This window comes from Rhinatrema bivittatum, chromosome 5, assembly GCF_901001135.1.
Source record: "Rhinatrema bivittatum chromosome 5, aRhiBiv1.1, whole genome shotgun sequence".
NCBI lineage: Eukaryota > Metazoa > Chordata > Amphibia > Gymnophiona > Rhinatrematidae > Rhinatrema > Rhinatrema bivittatum.
Window position 1 is genome coordinate 101179113 of NC_042619.1, and position 19604 is coordinate 101198716.

At 42.5% G+C, this 19604-nt stretch overlaps 1 protein-coding gene across 8 annotated transcripts in view; it reads right to left on the reverse strand.

Moving 5' to 3' along the window:
* LOC115092117 (NEDD4-binding protein 2-like 2) overlaps positions 1-19604 on the reverse strand; it is a 314632-nt gene that overhangs the window by 151135 nt on the left and 143893 nt on the right. For all 8 annotated transcript variants that reach the window (XR_003856906.1, XR_003856907.1, XM_029602661.1 and 5 more), the window contains exons 4-5: positions 14674-14762; positions 14343-14419 (exon numbers count right to left, since the gene is read on the reverse strand). Coding sequence is in view for 6 of the 8 variants with exons in the window: in XM_029602661.1 (XP_029458521.1) it covers positions 14343-14419; positions 14674-14762 (166 nt within the window). In the remaining 2 variants the exon portion in view is untranslated. The remainder of the gene's footprint in view (positions 1-14342; positions 14420-14673; positions 14763-19604) is intronic.

Here is a 19604-nt window from a genome sequence, read left to right on the forward strand (position 1 = left end):
TACATTATTTACATTATAATGGAAGTCTCTTGTATAATTTGCTATCTCTTATAAAATTGCTATCATTTAGTTCGGATCTGGGAAGGCTTGTTTAAATAGCCAAGTCTTAAGCCTTTTTCTAAAAGTCGGTAGGCATGGTTCTTGTCTCAGATCCGGAGGGATAGAATTCCATAATGAAGGGCCGGCTGTGGAAAAGGCTCGGTCTCTGAAAGTTAGGTAGTGAGTGGTTTTGGTTTGGGGAACGCGGAGTGATCCTCTGTAGGCTTCTCTGATGGGCCTAGTGGATGTGTGTTGTCTGAGTGGTATTTGTAAATCGAGCGTTGCTTGATGATGTATAGCCTTGTGGATAATAGTGATGGATTTGTGGATGATTCTAAAGTGTATAGGCAACCAGTGCAGGTTCTTGAGAGTGGGGGAAATGTGATCTCTTCTCCTGGTGTTGGTCAGAATTCTCGCAGCTGTGTTCTGGAGCATCTGAAGGGGTTTGATGAAAGCGGAAGGTAAATTAGTACATTTGATGGAAGTACATCAAATTAGTACATTATGTACTAATGTACATAGATGTACATTAGTACATCAAATTAGTACATTTGACGGAAGCGGAAGGTAAATTAGTACATTTGACGGAAGCGGAAAGATAAATTAGTACATTGATAAGTCAAGGAAATACAAATCAAATATTACCAAAATGAGGACTATCCAATGTAACTGCTGTGGAGCCTGTATTCTGAGGGAAAGCATCTGGAAACTTAGAGCTTGCCCAATTTGTGCACAACTCTCTTCCTTGAAAAAGGAGCTGACTGAGGTTAAAGCTCAATTAGCTTCAATTACAAGTATTACACCCACATTGCATTACTCAGAAAATAATTCCCCAATATCACAGAAAAACCAAGAGTCAAGAAAAGGAGATTCATTAGGCTCAGGTAGGACCCACAGTCACCCATTCTTGACAGATGGGCAGCCAACAGGTATACCCCCCCACTCAAACAGGTCATTAAGAAATTCATTAAAATTCAGGATTACAGTGGGCTCTGGTAGAATTAGACCTGTGATAAGGAGACACACAATGTACCAAATGCAAAAAGAACAAAAAGCCTTATCTATATTAAAAACTGAAGAAGTTCTTGAGAAAAACATTGAAGTGTTACCAGAAAAGAGAAAAAAAAACACAATGCATGCAGAATTTCAAGATCCATAACCAAAAGAAAAAATCTAATTGAGATGGATAACTCTGTCAACAGTGGCACAACTGCAAAAGGAAAGAGTGAAGTGAATAACAAATCTCAACTAAAGTCTCATAAGGAGTCCAGGAAAAGCAATAACCTTAAAGAGAGTACCTGGAAGGCTATGACCACAAATGCTCATAGTTTGGGAAATAAAATCCCAGATCTGCAGGCCCTAATGACTGAGGCAGAATTGGACATTGTTGCTATCACAGAAACATGGTTCACAGAATCTCATGAATGGGATACAACAATACCAGGCTATAACTTGTTAAGGAAGGACAGAGAGGATAGAAAAGGGGGAGGTGTGGCTCTTTATTTCAGAAACAACATCCAAGCATCTGGAGCTGCAAGGAAGTTGGGGTAAGGAAGAAGCTCTATGGGTCGACCTAAAAAAAAATGACGGAGCGTCCATTTATATTGGAGTGGTTTACAGGCCTCCAAACCAAAAGGAAGAGCTGGACAGAGATCTGGTTGAAGACATCCATAAGATAGGTAAGAAGGGAGAAGTGGTGATCGTTGGTGACTTTAATATGCCAGATGTAGACTGGAAAATCCCATCTGCAGAAACTAAAAATAGTAGAGCGATAGTCGATGCCATGCAAGCATCTTTGTTCAAACAAATGGTATTGGAACCCACGAGAGAAGGAACTATACTCGACTTAGTGCTCACTAATGCAGATAATGTCTCTGATGTCCAGGTGGGTGCCCACCTCAGCACCAGTGATCATCAAACGGTATGGTTTAATATCACTAAAAGAATATGGAAAAGAACCACAAAGACCCGAGTTTTACAGTTCAAAAACACAGACTTTGAGGAAATGGGGAAGTACCTGGAGGAAGAACTAAAAGGATGGGAGAATGAGAGAGATGTGGATCAGCAGTGGACCAATCTAAAAGGAGCAATCACCAAGGCAACTGCTCTATATGTTAGAAATGTAAAGAAAAGCAAAAGAAAATTGAAACCTATCTGGTTCTCAAAGGAGGTGGCTGACAAAATTAAAGCTAAAAGAACAGCATTCAAGAAATATAAAAGATCCCAAAGGGAGGAGCACAAAGAAGAATATTTGTTTCAACTGAGGGAGACGAAGAAATTAATCAAGTTGGCAAAAAGTCAAGCGAAAGAGAGGATTGCCAAGGAGATAAAAAATGGTGACAAAACATTTTTCAGATACATCAGCGAAAAGAGAAAGGTCCAAAGTGGTATAGTGAAATTGAAAGGTGGTAATGATCAATGTATGGAGAGAGACTAAGAAATGGCAGAAATATTAAACGAATACTTCAGCTCTGTGTTCACTAAAGACGACCCTGGAGAAGGACCATCTCTACACAACAAGAAACTGGAGGGAAGTGGAATAGATGAAAATCCTTTTACAGTAGAAAATGTATGGGAAGAGCTAAAGAATCTGAAAGTGGACAAAGCCATGGGGCCTGATGGGATTCATCCAAGGATACTGAGGGAGCTCAGAGATGTTCTGGCGGGTCCGCTGTGTGACCTGTTCAATAGATCCCTAGAAACAGGAGTGGTACCAAGAGATTGGAGAAGAGCGGTGGTGGTCCCGCTTCACAAGAGTGGGAACAGGGAGGAGGCTGGCAACTACAGACCAGTTAGCCTCACTTCGGTGGTGGGAAAAATAATGGAGTCACTGCTGAAAGAGAGAATAGTGAACTATCTACAGTCAGGAGAATTGATGGACCAGAGGCAACATGGATTCACCAGGGGAAGATCCTGTCAGACAAATCTGATTGACTTTTTTGACTGGGTAACCAAGGAATTGGATCGAGGAAGAGCGCTCGATGTCATCTACTTGGATTTCAGCAAAGCTTTTGATACGGTTCCACACAGGAGACTGGTGAATAAAACGAGAAGCTTAGGAGTGAGTGCCGAGGTGGTGACCTGGATTGCAAATTGGTTGATGGACAGAAGACAATGTGTGATGGTAAACGGAACTTTCTCTGAAGAGAGAGCGGTTTTAAGTGGTGTACCGCAAGGATCGGTTTTGGGACCGGTCCTGTTCAATATCTTTGTGAGCGACATTGCGGACGGGATAGAAGGTAAGGTTTGTCTTTTTGCGGATGACACTAAGATCTGCAACAGAGTGGACACGCCGGAAGGAGTGGAGAGAATGAGACGGGATTTAAGGAAACTGGAAGAGTGGTCAATGATATGGCAGCTGAGATTCAATGCCAGGAAGTGCAAAGTCATGCATATGGGGAGTGGAAATCCGAATGAACTGCATTCGATGGGGGGGGGAAGGCTGATGTGCACGGAACAGGAGAGGGACCTTGGGGTGATAGTGTCTAATGATATGAAGTCTGCGAAACAATGCGACATGGCGATAGCAAAAGCCAGAAGAATGTTGGGCTGCATAGAGAGAGGAATATCGAGTAAGAAAAGGGAAGTGATTATTCCCTTGTACAGGTCCTTGGTGAGGCCTCACCTGGAGTACTGTGTTCAGTTCTGGAGACCGTATCTACAAAGAGACAAAGACAAGATGGAAGCGGTACAGAGAAGGGCGACCAAGAAGGTGGAGGATCTTCATCGGATGACATACGAGGAGAGATTGAAGAATCTAAATATGTACACCCTGGAGGAAAGGAGGAGCAGGGGTGATATGATTCAGACTTTCAGATACTTGAAAAACTTTAATGATCCAAAGACAACGACAAACCTTTTCCGTCAGAAAAAAATCAGCAGAACCAGAGGTCACGAGCTGAGGCTCCAGGGAGGAAGACTAAGAACCAATGTCAGGAAGTATTTCTTCACGGAAAGGGTGGTGGATGCCTGGAATGCCCTTCCGGAGGAAGTGAAGTCTAAAACTGTGAAAGACTTCAAAGGGGCGTAACACTGTGGATCCATCAAGTCTAGTGGGCGTAAATATAGAGGAGGCGGTAAAACACTGCACGGAGCGGCAGTAGCCACAGAGGCATTCACGGAGCGGGATGCCAGTGGCCAGTAGTTGGTGTTCCACCTTCAGCCAGCAAAACACTGCACGGAGCGGCAGTAGCCACAGAGGCATTCACGGAGCGGGATGCCAGTGGCCAGTGGTTTGTGTTCCACCTTCACGGAGCGGAAGGATGGAGGGCTGCCATCTCCAAAATAAAAAAAACAAAAACAAAAAACAAACAAACAAACAAAACAGAGGTGGGTAAGAGTATGGGGCAGGGGTGTGGCCGCTTGTTGCGGCGGTTGCTACCCCTGATTGAGCTGGATGTTCACTGGGATGCGGATACGGCGCTGCTCTCTGCATTGGTGGAGGGGTGGAAGGGAATTGGGGCCGGAGGGTGCTGGAAGCCAATAGTGACGGGTGGGAGGGAGAAAAAAAAAGGGGGGGGGGGGGGAAGATAAAAAAAAAATGGATAAACTGCGTAGCTTGCTGGGCAGACTGGATGGGCCGTTTGGTCTTCTTCTGCCGTCATTTCTATGTTTCTATATGTTTCTATGTAAAAGACAAACTAGAAGATAAACTAACTGACATTGATTTCAACAACAGTAGTACTGCCACAGTAACATGGTTAGAAACAACCAAAAAAATAGCTGACAAAATAAACCCCATCAAATCAATAAAGAAAAAAAATGAAGCAAGACAAAATAACCCCTGGCATAATGGAAAAGTAAAAGATACAAAAAGGACTCTCAGAGCATTGGAAAGAAAATGGAGGAAACACAAAACACCTGGGAACCTAACTAAATACAGAAAACATCAAGCTTTCTACAAACAGCTAATACTCAAAGTTAAGAGAGAATACTTCAGCAACAAAATAGAAAAATTTGCAAATAATCCAAGAACCCTATTCTCAATAGTCTCAAACCTAACCAATGACAAACAGGAATCATCAAAAAACCTACCAGAAACAAAATGTAATGAAATTGCCAATTTCTTTAGTGACAAAATTACTAAATTAAGAGACAAACTTCCAATCACTACCAAACAAGAAATTAAAATGCAAAAAAGGGATGTCAACCTATGGACATCTTTCACTGAGATATCTGAAATGGAAGTGGAACAGATGCTAAAAAATGTAAACCCCAACAAAATTGACACAATACCTACAACTGAACTGACGAAATCATAAACCTATCCCTAGAAGAAGGAACAATGCCAGATATACTGAAAGGAGCAATAATAAAACCAATAATTAAGAAAAAAACAAACAAACAGTGATCCCCTTATCCTAAACTACAGACCAGTATCAAATCTTCCTTTAATAGCTAAACTAATCGAAAAAACAGTACAGAAACAGCTAGCTGAACACCTGGATAACAATAACATACTGTACCCATCTCAACACGGATTTCGAAAACACTACAGCACGGAGACTCTGCTACTCTCTCTAACAGATAACATTCTAAGAGGCTTTGATAGTGGTAAACACTATATTCTACTAATGCTTGACCTATCGGCAGCCTTTGACACAGTAAACCATAAAATACTACTAGATAGACTGGAAGAAATCGGATTACATGGCCTAACATTAAAATAGTTTAGTTCATATCTAAAAAACAGGTTTTTCCAAGTTCAGATCAACAACACATTATCGGAAAAAATTAATCTCACAACAGGAGTTCCACAGGGATCAGCCCTATCTGCGACCCTTTTTAACATATACATGCTGCCATTATGCCACTTACTTGCAGGACTAGGAATTATGCACTACATTTCCCCCGACATTCAAATAATTCTATCCAGGTGATCAGGTGAGGCAATCAGTGAGGGGAGGGGATTTGGCAACCAGGTTAAATTACCAGGAACAAAAGGTGGATTTTTAAATTAAATTCAGTAATTCCTTATGGACTTAATGAAGAGCTGGATTGGCTATCGTTGTGAAGTGATGAACATGATGTGATGTGATTGGTCCATTCTAGAGTATTGGGAGGAGTATAAGAAGCTATGGGTATGTGAGAAAAGGAAACACCGTCGCAGTGCAAAGCAGATATTGAAAGAAGAAACATCGGATTATTCATTACCTTGGTTATTTCTTTTTATCTCATTGTTAATTTCTCTTTCGCCTTCTCTACATTCCAAGTTGCATTATGTCCCTGTTTTATTGTAACTGCTATTTTCCTCTTCTATCACATGTTAATGTTTTAAGTATTTATCCTTTTGTCACACCCTGTTTATTGTAAACCAGCATGATGCGACTCCCATCGCGAATGCCGGTATATAAGAAATTCAAATAAATAAATAAATAAATCTCCCCTGAAGAAGAAACTTGGACATTTCGAAACAAGGCCTTGTAGGGAGGACATTGAATAAGCAGGATGCAGCACTAAGTTAAGTATTTGAAGGGTAATAGAAGAAAAAAAGTGAGCGAAGCAGTTGGTGCTGGATTAAAATAAAACTTGAAACTACGGGAGATTTTAGATTTTTTTGAATAAAGTAAATTGGATGGTAGGTGGATTGTCGATGATTACAATATATAAAGTAGACTAACATTAACTCCAATGGGTTTGGAGTTAGTGGATTAAGGTCATGAAATGAGACATTCACCTCCATCTTTAATAATTTTTTAATGGTAACACACGATGTGGTGAAGGAAACAGAATTAAATACAAAAAAAAAGAAAAAAAATCGGGATCTTCATACAAAGGAATGTTGATAAGAAAACACGGGGTTATGTGAATGGTAGGGCATTGGCAATGATGAGGCAGCCTGACAGGTGGTTGTGGAAAGAGTTGGGGATTATAGTGGAAGAAAGTTTTTCAAGACAGGTTGTCCAAAGGCAGAGTCTTGAAAGACTTTCATTGGTAAGTAGTAGGGGGCTGCGAATGTGTGAAAAGATAGCTCCATGTCGCAGCCTAGCAGATGTCGGCAATTGGTACTGAACAATAGTGTGGTACTGAAGTATCATGGCCATTATAGAATGTGCCTGCACTCACCCCTAGAGAGTAAGACCTGGTGCGTCACAGCAGAATTTGATACAGTCAGTTGGAGAGATACTGCTTGCCCACTTGAAATCGCAGCTTGTCTTTTGTCAAAGGAGGAAAGAGTTAGGTGTCATTCCTATGGAGTGTAGTGCGGTCTAGTTAGAATGCAAGTGCACTCTTACAGTCCAAGGAGTGGAAAACCCTCTTGCCCTGGTGAGAGAGAGGCATTGGGAAAAAGTGGGCAGAGTATATTCTGAGTAAGGTGAGAGGCTGTGTCTATCTTAAGAAGAATATGAGGTTGAGTTTGTAGGACCACTCAGTCACGGAGGAACGCAGAGTCGGGTGAGTATGCAACAAGGGTGTGTAACTCACGACCCTGTTAGCAGAAGTGATGACTACGAGGGAAAGAAGTTCCCATGTCAGACTGTTAAAGTTATAGGAATGCAAAGGCTCGAACGGGGACGTACGAGTTTTGTAAGCACTAAATGTAGGTCCCATTCCATTATTAGTGAACACAGAGGCAGCTTAAGCAGTGGATAACCCATGGGAAGCCGACTCAGAAGGGGTTGAACTGTTAATCGGTTCAACCCCACTCCTAAGTGATACACCGAATTGGAACTGAGGGGTGCCCATGTGGAGGATGTCTGGGGACCAGAATCCGAGGGTATGTTAGAAAGCGAAAGAGAAAAGGAGTGGTGTAGGAGACCCGACCCACTATCTGGACTGATCTGGGTACGTACAGGGAATATCCTTTTGTATGCGTCATGTGGTAAATCATGCCATTTCAAATGATAAGATTTACGTGTGGAAGGCTGTTGTGACGACACCAGTACCTGAGAACATCAGTGATATGAGATTAACCTGTGATCAGGCGAATTGGTTACTGGAATGATAGGTTGAGAAGTATGGGAAACATACTTGTCGCGGTCAGGATGTAGGTCTGAGAAACAGTGAATCCTGTCCTGTTGTAGCATATTGGGAGTTTTGGCTATGAGAGGCGTCGAAAGAGACACATAAGAGGCCTTTGTTGCAGAGCAAGCAAAGACGTCCATGGGAATGCATTCAGACATGTGTAGAGAGGAGAACCTGTCCATCATATGGTTCGATTCGGACAGAGAGTACAAGGTCGGTTGACCTCAGTGCTAGAAGATTTTGCTTGCTACACATGTAGTTAGAAACCATTCGAGAGCATGGACAGATCTATGGAGAAGGTCTGCTAGTGCGTTCGGTAAGTCTGTTAGATAAGTGGCCCAGGAAAGCATGGAGAGTGCAAGGGCCGAAGGCTAGAGCTGCACAGCTTCCTGGCAGAGCAACTAAGAGGTTTTGCTTGCTTGTGTGTTGTAATACCATATTGCCACTACGCTGTCTGCTTGCAGCAAGGTGTGTTGCAGAGGCAGTATTTTAAGGCATAAAAGGCATAACTCATGGCTCGAAGCTCCAGGAAGTTGATTGGAAACTCTGTATGGAGCGGAATAGACCTATATTGGGTTGGGAAGATGTGGATTCAAACTCTTCAACCCTAAGTAAATGCGACCGTGACCAGGACCATCTGAGAATTTGGTTCTAGATCGGTAATATGGATCAGGGACGAAAGCGGTTGAACAGCTTAGAGCCACGGATATTTGAAAATCCACTGAATCTTATTCATAGCCAATCTGAGCATATGAGTGAAGTGGATAATGAAAAAACTCGTGGCCCATCAATGAAAGAATTGAGGGGCTGAGGGTATTTTACTTGCGCGCAGAGATGTGTAAGAATTTGACAGGATGTCTGCGTGGTTGTTGGGCAGGAAGTTTGCTGCGACTGTAGCGTCCAGAACTGCTCCATATGGGATTTATGGTAGTGAAACAGAAATCCCAGGTAGTAGATTTATAGTGAGTCGTGGAGAATTTAGAGCTCCTTGTTTGGATTGACACGTATTAGGCAGTTGTCCTTGCAAGGAAAAGCGTGAATGATGTTTTGCTCCGTAGAGAAACAGCAGTCACTGCTAGGCATGTGGTGAAATACACAAGTTGTCAAAGCTAGTGTGAACGGTAGAACTTGGCATTGGAATGTTGTTGATTCACTATGAAGCAAATAGAAAGGCTAGAGGAGAGAGGCAACCCACTTACTGCGGTAAGGGAAGCACGGTGATGAGAGACACCATGTTACCTGTCCCTTCTGAAGAAAGTTGTTGACATTTCTGAGGTCCAGGATGGGTGGGGAGCATCTGCTTTCTGTTGACAGAAGGAATAGTGGGATTAAAACTGCCCCCCCCCCCCCCGGCGGCCTTGTAGCATTTGGGGGACTGTACCGCAAGATCTGGTACAAAGTGGGATGGACGCTCTGATATCCGGCAAGGTTGAGAGACTAGGAGGCTGTCCAATTGGCAGAGCTGATGTAATCTGGATATCAGCTGGACTCCCGCAGGAGCATGAGCGGTAAAAGTCTTATTCGCATCTCTGTCTGTTGTGCAAGAAAACATTGAGAGCTGTCACCAAGTCTTGAGATGGGCTTGCAATTGAGGCAGTGTCTGCTGGAACTTGTGTCAAGCAGATCAGCTAATCTATCTGGGACTTCGGGCCGATATTAGGAACCAGAAGCTAGAGAATTATCAAGTACGGAGTCCCGTTGCTGGCAATGAGAGGACGTCTCGATGCAATCCCAAATTATTGGTAGAGAGGTTCTCTTGGTGTTGTGTCAAACAAAGCTGGCAATAGCGATATGTGACACTAATATGGTTCTTGGAGGAGAATACAACCTAGAACCTTTCGAAACCATTTGGCGCCATTAGCGACCAGGTCTCGATGGGATTGTTGCTGAAGCAGGATTAGAGTACTTACCGTCCTTCGTGGTGGATCGCAGAAGGTCGAGTCGGTGAATATCGATGGCTTCGTGGAGTCCGGGAGGCATCGAGGACAGCCTGAGGGATGTAAACGTCTGGCTCAACTCTGTAAGCTATGGTAGAGCAGCTACAGAGGAGACAGGCTAGGCGTTACTGGTGCTTCCACATTAATTTGTGATGGCGCAGTACCCGGCACTGGTGTCAGTGGGGAATGCCTCGGCGCCTCAGGTGCAGAGGAGCACAGGACTCATGAGCCCAGGCCCACTTCGCAACTGGCTCAATGGACACTGACGCCGGTGCGGAATAAGTATCCCTCGGAGCTTGGCCCGATCATTCTCCAGCACAGAGGAACTGCCACCGATGTGCGGAACAGCGGCAGTGGCAGTAGCGATGTCTCCTTCTGCGCTCAGCCCAGTCTTCTCCAGCACAGAGTAAGATGCCACCGATGTCCTGGACTGCGTCGGTGGCGGATGGTCACCGTGCCAGTGACGATTGCCACAGTGCTCGGCCCGGTCTTTCCCCAGTGCCGAGGTGGAAGCCATTGCTGTTTCAGATGGCGAGTGGTGACGGACTGTCACCATGCCTGCACTGTTCCTGGCACTGTCTAGTGCCCTAGGATGATACGGGACTTTGATTAAGAACCTGAAGTATGGAGCACTTTGTTTAGTCGAGGTTATTGCGTTTAGGTGCTCCGGTAGTATTGATGGTATCAATGGCGGCATTGAGGGTATCGATGGAAGCATCAATGGCACAGGCGGAGCACCATCATCATCAACAGCACCACCAATGGCATCGACGAGGGCATAGACGACAGTGATAGAATAGATGAAAACCTCGATGGAATCGACTAAGGCATCGATAGAATTGACGACTATGTCAACTCGGGCATCGACAGCACCAATGGAATTGATGTGGGCAGTGAAGGCATAGACGTGGGCGTTGATGGCATTGATGGAATTCATGGAGGGATCAGTGTCATCGATGTAAACATCGATAACACTGACAGAATTGATGCGGGCCTCGATGGAACCGAAGGGGGCATCGATGGAGGCACAGACGGTATTGATGGGGGGCATCGATTGCATCGAAGGCACTGTGGAAACTGATGGAGGCATGGATGGGATGAGAGCATCGATGGCCTCGACAGCGGTAACCGTGGACGTCCCTATCCCTCTAGCCCCAATAACCCGGTGGAGGATCGCAGGAGAACACTCGCAGGCTTTGTGGGCATGAGGATGAAAACATAGGGAGAAGGGAGGCCGCAATTTGGTTGGTAAGCCGGGGAAACAGTTAGTGAGGTGACAGGAACAGACCGAAAAACAGGGCATAGTACTCACCGAGCGTCGATTAAATGTACACGAATGGAGACCCGTGTAGGGAAAAAATATTTGTGAATTAAAACTTCAAGTGTTTCCGTGAGGAAAAGTTGTGAGAAATTTCTCACAGAGCTCCTGAAAGCGATGCTAACTGCAGCGCAGAAAAAAGAAGACTGAAGGGATGCCCCTGTGGACACAGGGATCATGGCATGCTGGGCCTGCTCAGTGCACTCAGTGTGCCAGTCAAAGCTTTCTAGAAATTTTGACAGAAAAGTTTTCCGTGATAGGGCTCTGTCCAGTGACGTCACCCATATGTGAGGACAATCATCCTACTTGTCCTCAGATAATGGGTGCTGCGCTTATTTTAAACATTAGAATCCTTTTTGCATCCTAATGTTAAGGTATATCCAGATGTCTCTAGACAAACCCAGAAGAAAAGGAAGCAGTTTTTGTTGATGAGACCTAGAGTCTTTCATATAGGGACTCATTTTCTTCTAAAGTTTCCTTGCAAATGTCTCAAAATTCAAAAGTCTCTCGTATGTTTTTTTTATGTCCCTTCACTGTCTTTGTTTCTTACTAATAAAGTGATTCCGCAACTAGAGGGGGGTAGGTCCCTCTTTGCCTGACTTTCCTTCATAGTCGTCTGAGTGCCCTTAATAAAGTAATCTCCGTATATTCTCACTGCTTTTTCTTTGTATTCCTTTTGGAAAAGTATTCCTTGAATTGTATTAAAGGTTCCGCCTTGTGGACTATTGGAACTGTAAGAAACAACATTATTTCCTACTACATATAGCTTGCAATGTTAAATTTTCATTCTTGTTTTCCTTTTCTATGCAAGATTTTTCTTGTAATATAAATGGATTTTAATTTTTTGTTTATGCAAGTTTCATTTCCTCTGTAATTTATTTAAACATTTTTATATTCCGCCACCTCCAACACATTGATCAAGGTAGATTACAGTATTTACATTTATAATAAAAACAGACATATTGCTAGTCACATAAAACACCAAAATAAAAATGACAAAAATAAAAATAAAACCATGTATTAATACATCAAAAACACATCTAAGTTTATACATTGGCATCATTAATTCAAACTGAGCTCTCCAATAATGGGAATCAATATAAACCTTGCAATATTGGTGAGATATGCTCATATTTTGTACCAGTAAGCAACTTGAGGCAGCATTCTGTACTAGCTGGAGAATCCAAACGTGATGCTTTGGCAGCCGTATACGTAAACCATTACAGTAATCTAAGTGTCCAAAAACTAGTGACTGCATCACTACCTTAAAATGGTCAGCCGGGAGTAAAACTTTTAATGATCTAAGTTTTAATTTGATGATCTTAGTTTTCATTTAAAAAATGCTACCTTACCATTCTGCCTAACATGTGCCTTTAAATTCAGAGTCCAGGATAACACCTGAATTCCTAGCCTCAAAAGAGAGAGGCATATAACACCTTCATATACCAGATTAACCATATGTTCAGTGCCTTTCTTCCAACCCACAAAAGTACCATTTTATGTAAATTTACTCAGCCAACTGTCAACAGCTTGAAGACAATTTTGTAAATGGGACACAGGAACAGTACCATCAGAACAGCAGGGAATAAAAAACTGAATATCATCAGCATATAAATGTCACCCCTAACTTTCACGCTGATTCAATAAACTCCACGGGAGAGCCGGTGCTCTGAGGCGAGCGCCCGCTCTCCCGACGCGTGCCCAGGCACCTCTCCTGAGCGTGCAATTCTTTATTTAAATTAGGGCCTGCACTAATAAGGAGGTGCTAGGGACGCTAGTGCGTCCCTAGCGCCTCCTTTATTAGCGGAAGCCGAGGCCGTCAGTGGGTCTGACAGCCAATGCTTAATTTTACCGGCGTCGGTTGTTGAACCCGCTGACAGCCGTTGGTTCGGAAAATGGATGCCGGCAAAATTGAGTGTCCGTTTTCCAACCCGCTGGCAGATTTTTTTTTTTTTTTTTTTAAAGAAGTTGTTTTTTTTTTAATTTTTGGGCCTCCGACTTAATATCGCTATGATATTAAGTCGGAGGGTGTACAGAAAAGCAGTTTTTTCTGCTTTTCTGTACACTTGCCTGGTGCCATCTGAACTTAGGGAGAGGAATGATCAGCAGAAAAAGGGAGGTGATACTGACCCTGTATAGGTTCATGGTGAGGCCTCACTTGGAATACTGTGTACAATTCTGGACACCACACCCTCAAAAGGATATAAACAGGTTGGAGTCGGTCCAGAGGTGGGCCCCTACACAATGTTCCTTTCGAAACCTTCTACCACAGCACCAGGAGGACACAAACTTTGGCTTTGCATCTGGTGTTGCTTTTAGCATTGTTGTCAGAGCAATGCTAGATGACCTGCATGGAGGAGGTATGTCCTTTCAGTTTGGCTACAGAAGATTTTGGGAGCTTACGGTGCTTGTGGGAAGGAAAGAGGAAACTGAGAGATGCCAAATATTAAAGGTCGCTGCAACAGGGAAGAGGTTGCTGTTGGTCCATTGGTTTAACATTTCAATCAGCAATAGGCAGGATGTGCTATCAGCATCACCTCCTCTTGCCCAGCTTAATTTTTAAATGTCATGGAGAAAAGGAGAGCATGCAGCTGGGGCAGGTTGAAGAATTTATTTTAGGTGTCTATTTTCAACCAAGACTGACTGGCCTAAATCTAGAAAGATAAACTTTGACTACCTAGATTTAAGCAAATTTTTGGGGAAACTTTAGTGCTTAGGTTTCATCTAAAATTTTTCCTAAATTTAAGTTACCAAAATTTGGTCTAGATAAGGCATTCAACCTTGTTAAAAACTGGCCTATTAGTAATAATTTTATTGAGAAAAAGCAGTCTAGGTCACCTTACGTTTTTCTGCAAGTTTTCAAAAATGATTTTTTTTCTTTTTTTTTAACCAGAAGTTTGCACCTAATGTAACAATTAGTATTGCACCTTTTTTCCAGGTATGGTACAAACTAGACTGTCTAGTAAACCACTGAATAGCCAATATTTGCATGAACATTGTCAGTTAATACTGCTGCAAATGTCAATATTGATCAACCACACAGGATATATAAGAAACTATAAACAATAGCATAAGTTGCTTACTTTTCCAATTCCCCAGCATCAAGCTTCCACCATGTCTCCGGCTCATGGAATTGCACCCTGTAGCCTTTTTCTATGGCCTATAACAAGGTTCATGACAAGTTATTAATTTTTGAAGCAAAAAAATAACAAAATCTACTATTATCAACAAACATCCTTCTCTTTCACAGCAACATTTTGAATATGAGAGATATTCATTACTAAGCAGTGACTTTCAGCTATCATTCTCCCTTCCACACATATCCTAGCTGCCATGCCAAACAGACTGGTTAAAGTTAAATCAAAACACTAGTTACTAATTCTGTTTCAATGCCACATGCTCAGTGAGACCTACCATTTCTACATACGGCTTCATTTCCCAGCGCTGGATATTTGTGTTGTCTATTATAACCGGAGAGATTCCTTCATCCATTGCTTCCTTTGCTGTAATGAAATTTAATGCAATTTATTACACTATATAGTGTAGATCTGTGAGCATAGCTCACATACAACGATGTCAACTAAGTATCTTGTTAGCAAAATACTAACACAATTATAAAATAAACTTAGAAATTAAAGCAAAGCCAATTTTTACTGAGTCCATAATGAAGAGAACATTTTGACTTGATTTTAATACATGGTATATGAGCATTACTCACAAACAGCTAAAGACCTTATGTTCTTAAGGCCTAAAGCTTTACATAATAAATGGAAGAAATCAGCAATAAGTCAAACATATACAATATCCCACACAATGTAGCCACTATTAGAAGGGAAAGATAGTGTTACTGTACCACTCAAATTATATTTGTTTAGCAAGTTTGCTTACCGTAAATAGTGTTCTCCATAATCAGCAGGATGAATTAGCCATGATACATGAGTGATGTTATCAGACAGTACTCAAGGGATCTCTCTCTTAGCTAGAGCTTTTGCTCTACTGAGCATGTGCAGCATTTTAGAGCTAAATCTAGCCAGGTAATTGGTTCTCCAGGGAGGCAGATGGGTCTTTACCATGGCTAATTCATCCTGCTCTCTATGGAGATCATCACTTATGGTAAGCAAACTTACCTTCTCCATCAACAAGCAGGGCTGAATTAGTAATGGCATGGGAGAAGTCCCATGCTGAGGGATGTTTACTGAATAAGTAACCAGGACCCCACTATGGAAAGTTCCATAAGGCTATGCAAAACTGCTTGTCAAAATTTACTGTTATTTCTTGATAGACATCCAGACAGTAATAGGACATAAAAGTGTGTACTGCAACCAAGTTGCAGCTTTGCAAATATCTTCAATATGCATAGATTGCAGATGATCCACTCATGCAGCCATGATCCTCACTTGATGAGCCTTAACAGAGTCTGTAACCTGAAGATCAATGAATGCATATCAATACATGATACAGTCTGCTAGACAACTGGACAATGTACGTTTGGCTACTATGGGTAAAACGATGGCTTGATTTATGTGAAAAACAGACAACACATTTGGCAGAAAGTATGGACAGGTGCAAAGCACCACTATTATGGAAGAACTGCAAATAAGAATAAAATCAATGTCTGAAACTGAGTCTTTTGGCTGATGATACTTTCCTTGTGAAAAACCTCAGAGAAACCAACTCCAATGGATCAAAAGGTGGCTGGCTTCATAAGCTGTGCCAAAACTACATTAAGGTCCTATGGAACAGGTGGTTTTGGTCATCTGCAGTTTAGTATGCCATAAACCTTGCATAAACATAGACACTAAACAATGTGTGATGTTTACGAGATCAGTTTACCTTCTGTCTGAATATGGTAGGCCGCTATGATACTGAGATGGACCCTCACTAATGAGGTACTGAGATCTGAGAAAGAAAGAAAATGCAAAAACAGGAGCAGCTCTTGTGGTTCATATACAAATGGGTCAAGGAAGCTTTGACAGACACCAGGATGAGAATAGTTTCCATTTGAATCCATAAACTCTTCTAGTTGAAGGCTTCTTGGCAGAAGCCACCAAGTTTGTCATCAACCTCTTTAGATTAAAAAAGAAAATGAAATGGTGAGTGCTCAACATTCAGGCTGTCAAGTTGAGAGAGGAAAGGTTGGTATGATACAGATAATCTCCTTCTTGAGACAGTAATGATGGATCAGGGTAGGGGCTGATAGACATGTCCTAGGTATACAAACCACACTTGTCTGGGCTATGCTGTTGCAATGACTATCAGGTGGGCCTAGTCAACTGCTTTTTGCATTGTTCGGCTATCAGCAGAATTGGTGGAAAAATATGAGATCTACTTTCCAGGTGAGCAGAAAAGCATCCTGAGCAAACCTGAACTCACTGGGCAGAGAGGAACAACATCCTTCCACGTTTCTGTTTTCCTTCAATGCAAAGCGTTCAGTCCTCAAAGGCCAATCAATCTGTTGGCTGCTGACGCGCAAGGACAAAACACCTTGTTCAGACCATTTGCCAAAGTGTTGGAAATCCGTGGTTGCTTGTACACCCATTCCCATTTCCTTATGGCCTCTTAGTAGAGAGTCCATGACTCTGTGCATCCTTGTTTGCTGACATTAAAATGGCAACTTGCTTGTTGGTTTAAATGGAAATTCTCTTTCCATCAAGGAGATGCAAAAACTCTGATTGCTCTAAGTTCCAGTAGGTTGATTTGAAAACATCTTCCTAGTAACACCCAAGTCCCTTGAGTTTACAACTGACCCAAGTGAGCTTTCCATCTCTTAATGGATGTGTCTGCTGGTAATATCACCTGAGGAGGGGTGTCTCCTTTTCAGAAATGGGCATCTAGCTACCAATGGAGCTCCTATTTCCCTTGAGACATTCATTAAAGTCATTAAGGGATGAGTTAAGTGGTCCCATTAGGAGCAAAGGCCCCATTGCAGAAGGTTAAAATTACTACATGAATCATCATTGCCAAATAGCCCAGAACAGCTAGAACTTCCCTGGCTGTTTGATCTGTGTTCACCAACTGATAAGCCAGGAATCTCAGAACATTCGCTCAATCTGTGGGGAAAAAAAGCTCTCTTGTACAGAATCTATCCATGACCCGATGAATTTGATTTTCTGAGAGGGGATCAAGTTTGATTTTTTTCAAAATTCACTAGAAAACTTACAGAATGTAGGAGATGAATTGTCTTCCTTCACAGGAATGGATGCACGCCCTGGATCTTAAAGTCATGTATGCCCATACACTCATCCATCACACTGGCACTATATCTTCATTTTGTGGTGGAATCCTCACAGTATCAGTACCAATTATGCCCCTTTGGTCTCAGCAGCATTAAGGGTTTTTACCAAATGCCTAGTTATAGTAGCAGTACATTTCTGTCATCCAGGCATCTGGACAACTGGCTGGTGACCATGACATCTTAGGAAGCTGTCTTAAGAGGAATCTCCCCTGCCTGGATAAAGAACAGAATGGTGTTGACTACGTTCATCTTGAATTTCTTCCCCAACATATTCTTGCTGTGACTTCTTAAATCTAGAATGGGTTTCAAACCCCCGGATTTCTTGAATTTAAGGAAACAGTGGTGATATGGGTTCAGACCGTGCACACCGGTATTCTGCCAAGGGGCTCTGACCTGGGGGGGGGGGGGGCTGGCTAATCTCACTGAGGTTTACATTGGAGACTACCTGAGGGGCTTATCCCATATAAACACACACAATTACTGGGATTATACCTGGGGGCTTGAACACAGGAGCTTATCCCCTGCACAAACAGCCACACACAAACTTTGATTCAATACATCACGGTTCCAGGTACTTAGGAAAATGTTTATTTGAGCAATAGGAGGCTGGAACAAAAAATCAGATCATACAGAAGACGTAATGGTAGATGACAATTGATATTTAGATTATATATATATATATATATATATATATATATATATATATATATATATAAAATTGTACATATCCAAAAGATGAATTGTGTAGAATTAATGGCTGATCTTAAACATTCACCAAAGTATCAGCCTGTGCCATCACGTCCAGAGTTCTCTCTTGCTGTCTCTCCTTATAGTCTAAAAAATGCTTGTGAAAGCAGTGATTTCCCTCCTGATGATTTCTTATCAAGTCTCAGGCGCAGCTGTGTGGCCTTCATATTCTCTCAGGCTTTAATTGCTAGCTCTATCATAGACCTACTGGAATAACTAAATAAACAGACTCTTGCCTGTTCGTAAACATTTCACAGTGCAGGACAGTAAATAAGAGTTCACTCAGAGGTTGTCCTGTGGCCTTCAAACTAGTCTGTGTCTGGGTGAAAACTCTGAATCCATACGGCCTTATCCTCTATTTACATCCTCAGCAAAAGTTACAAAAAATGACTCCAACAAGTGGGAGTAGAAACCATGGGCACACTGATTGTGTAAAACAGGTTATATTGCCTGCTGCATGAGGAGCGACTCCACCTCCAGGCAGCGCTGCACTAAGTGAGATGGATCCAGTCTGAAGGTTGAGCAATAAGGCCGCTTGGGAAGTTGGAGAAGCGCAGGCAGAAGTAACCAGATTCCATAATCTTGAGAACCCAGAGATCTTTGGTGATCTTGCACTACTCCTGTAAGCAGCAACAAATAGTCCCTCCTCCCTGACAGGATGAATGCTGGGTCTGATTGCTGGTCAAAAACTTGAGCCAGGTTTTGGCAGAGCATGTGGTATGGCTTTTGGTTGAAGAATTTCATGCTGCCAACTCTGAGCCGGAAGCTGTTGCTGCTGTGGAAGCAAGGGAGAAGCTCAATACAGCTGGAAGTGGCAGAAGAGGTGTTCCTGAAAACATGACTGCTTAAAAACGAAAACGAAATAGGGTCGTCTTGAGGTTGACAGTTCTATGCATGTTGAGTGTAACTGGACTGCTACATGTTGTTCCCTGATCTGAGCAACTGTTTCTCTGAGGTCATCTCCCAGCCATGGAACATCCGCTAGCTTATTGTGTACATCATCACACAAAGTGCTGGCCCTTAACCAAACCATTTGGTGTGCTCAGATGGAGGCTGATGAGGAACAGGTTGTTGTACCAAATGTTTCGTAAACTGAATGAATAAGATGGCATATACAACTCTTCTGTGTCCAGGAGTGGCTGTAAGTATGCAACGTTGCTGTCTATAAGTGCGAGAAGCAGCTTCAGTTTTTTAACACAATAATGTAAGTATTGCACCATTAAAACTGGTGCACAGAAATGTGAGCATTGGAACTCTGGAACACCTTTTTCCCAAAATTGTCCAGCAGCGTGGGGTCTTTTCTTGGTGTATTGGTGGAGAATATTCTTGTTTTTTTTGCTCATTTTAATGCAGACTCCACCAT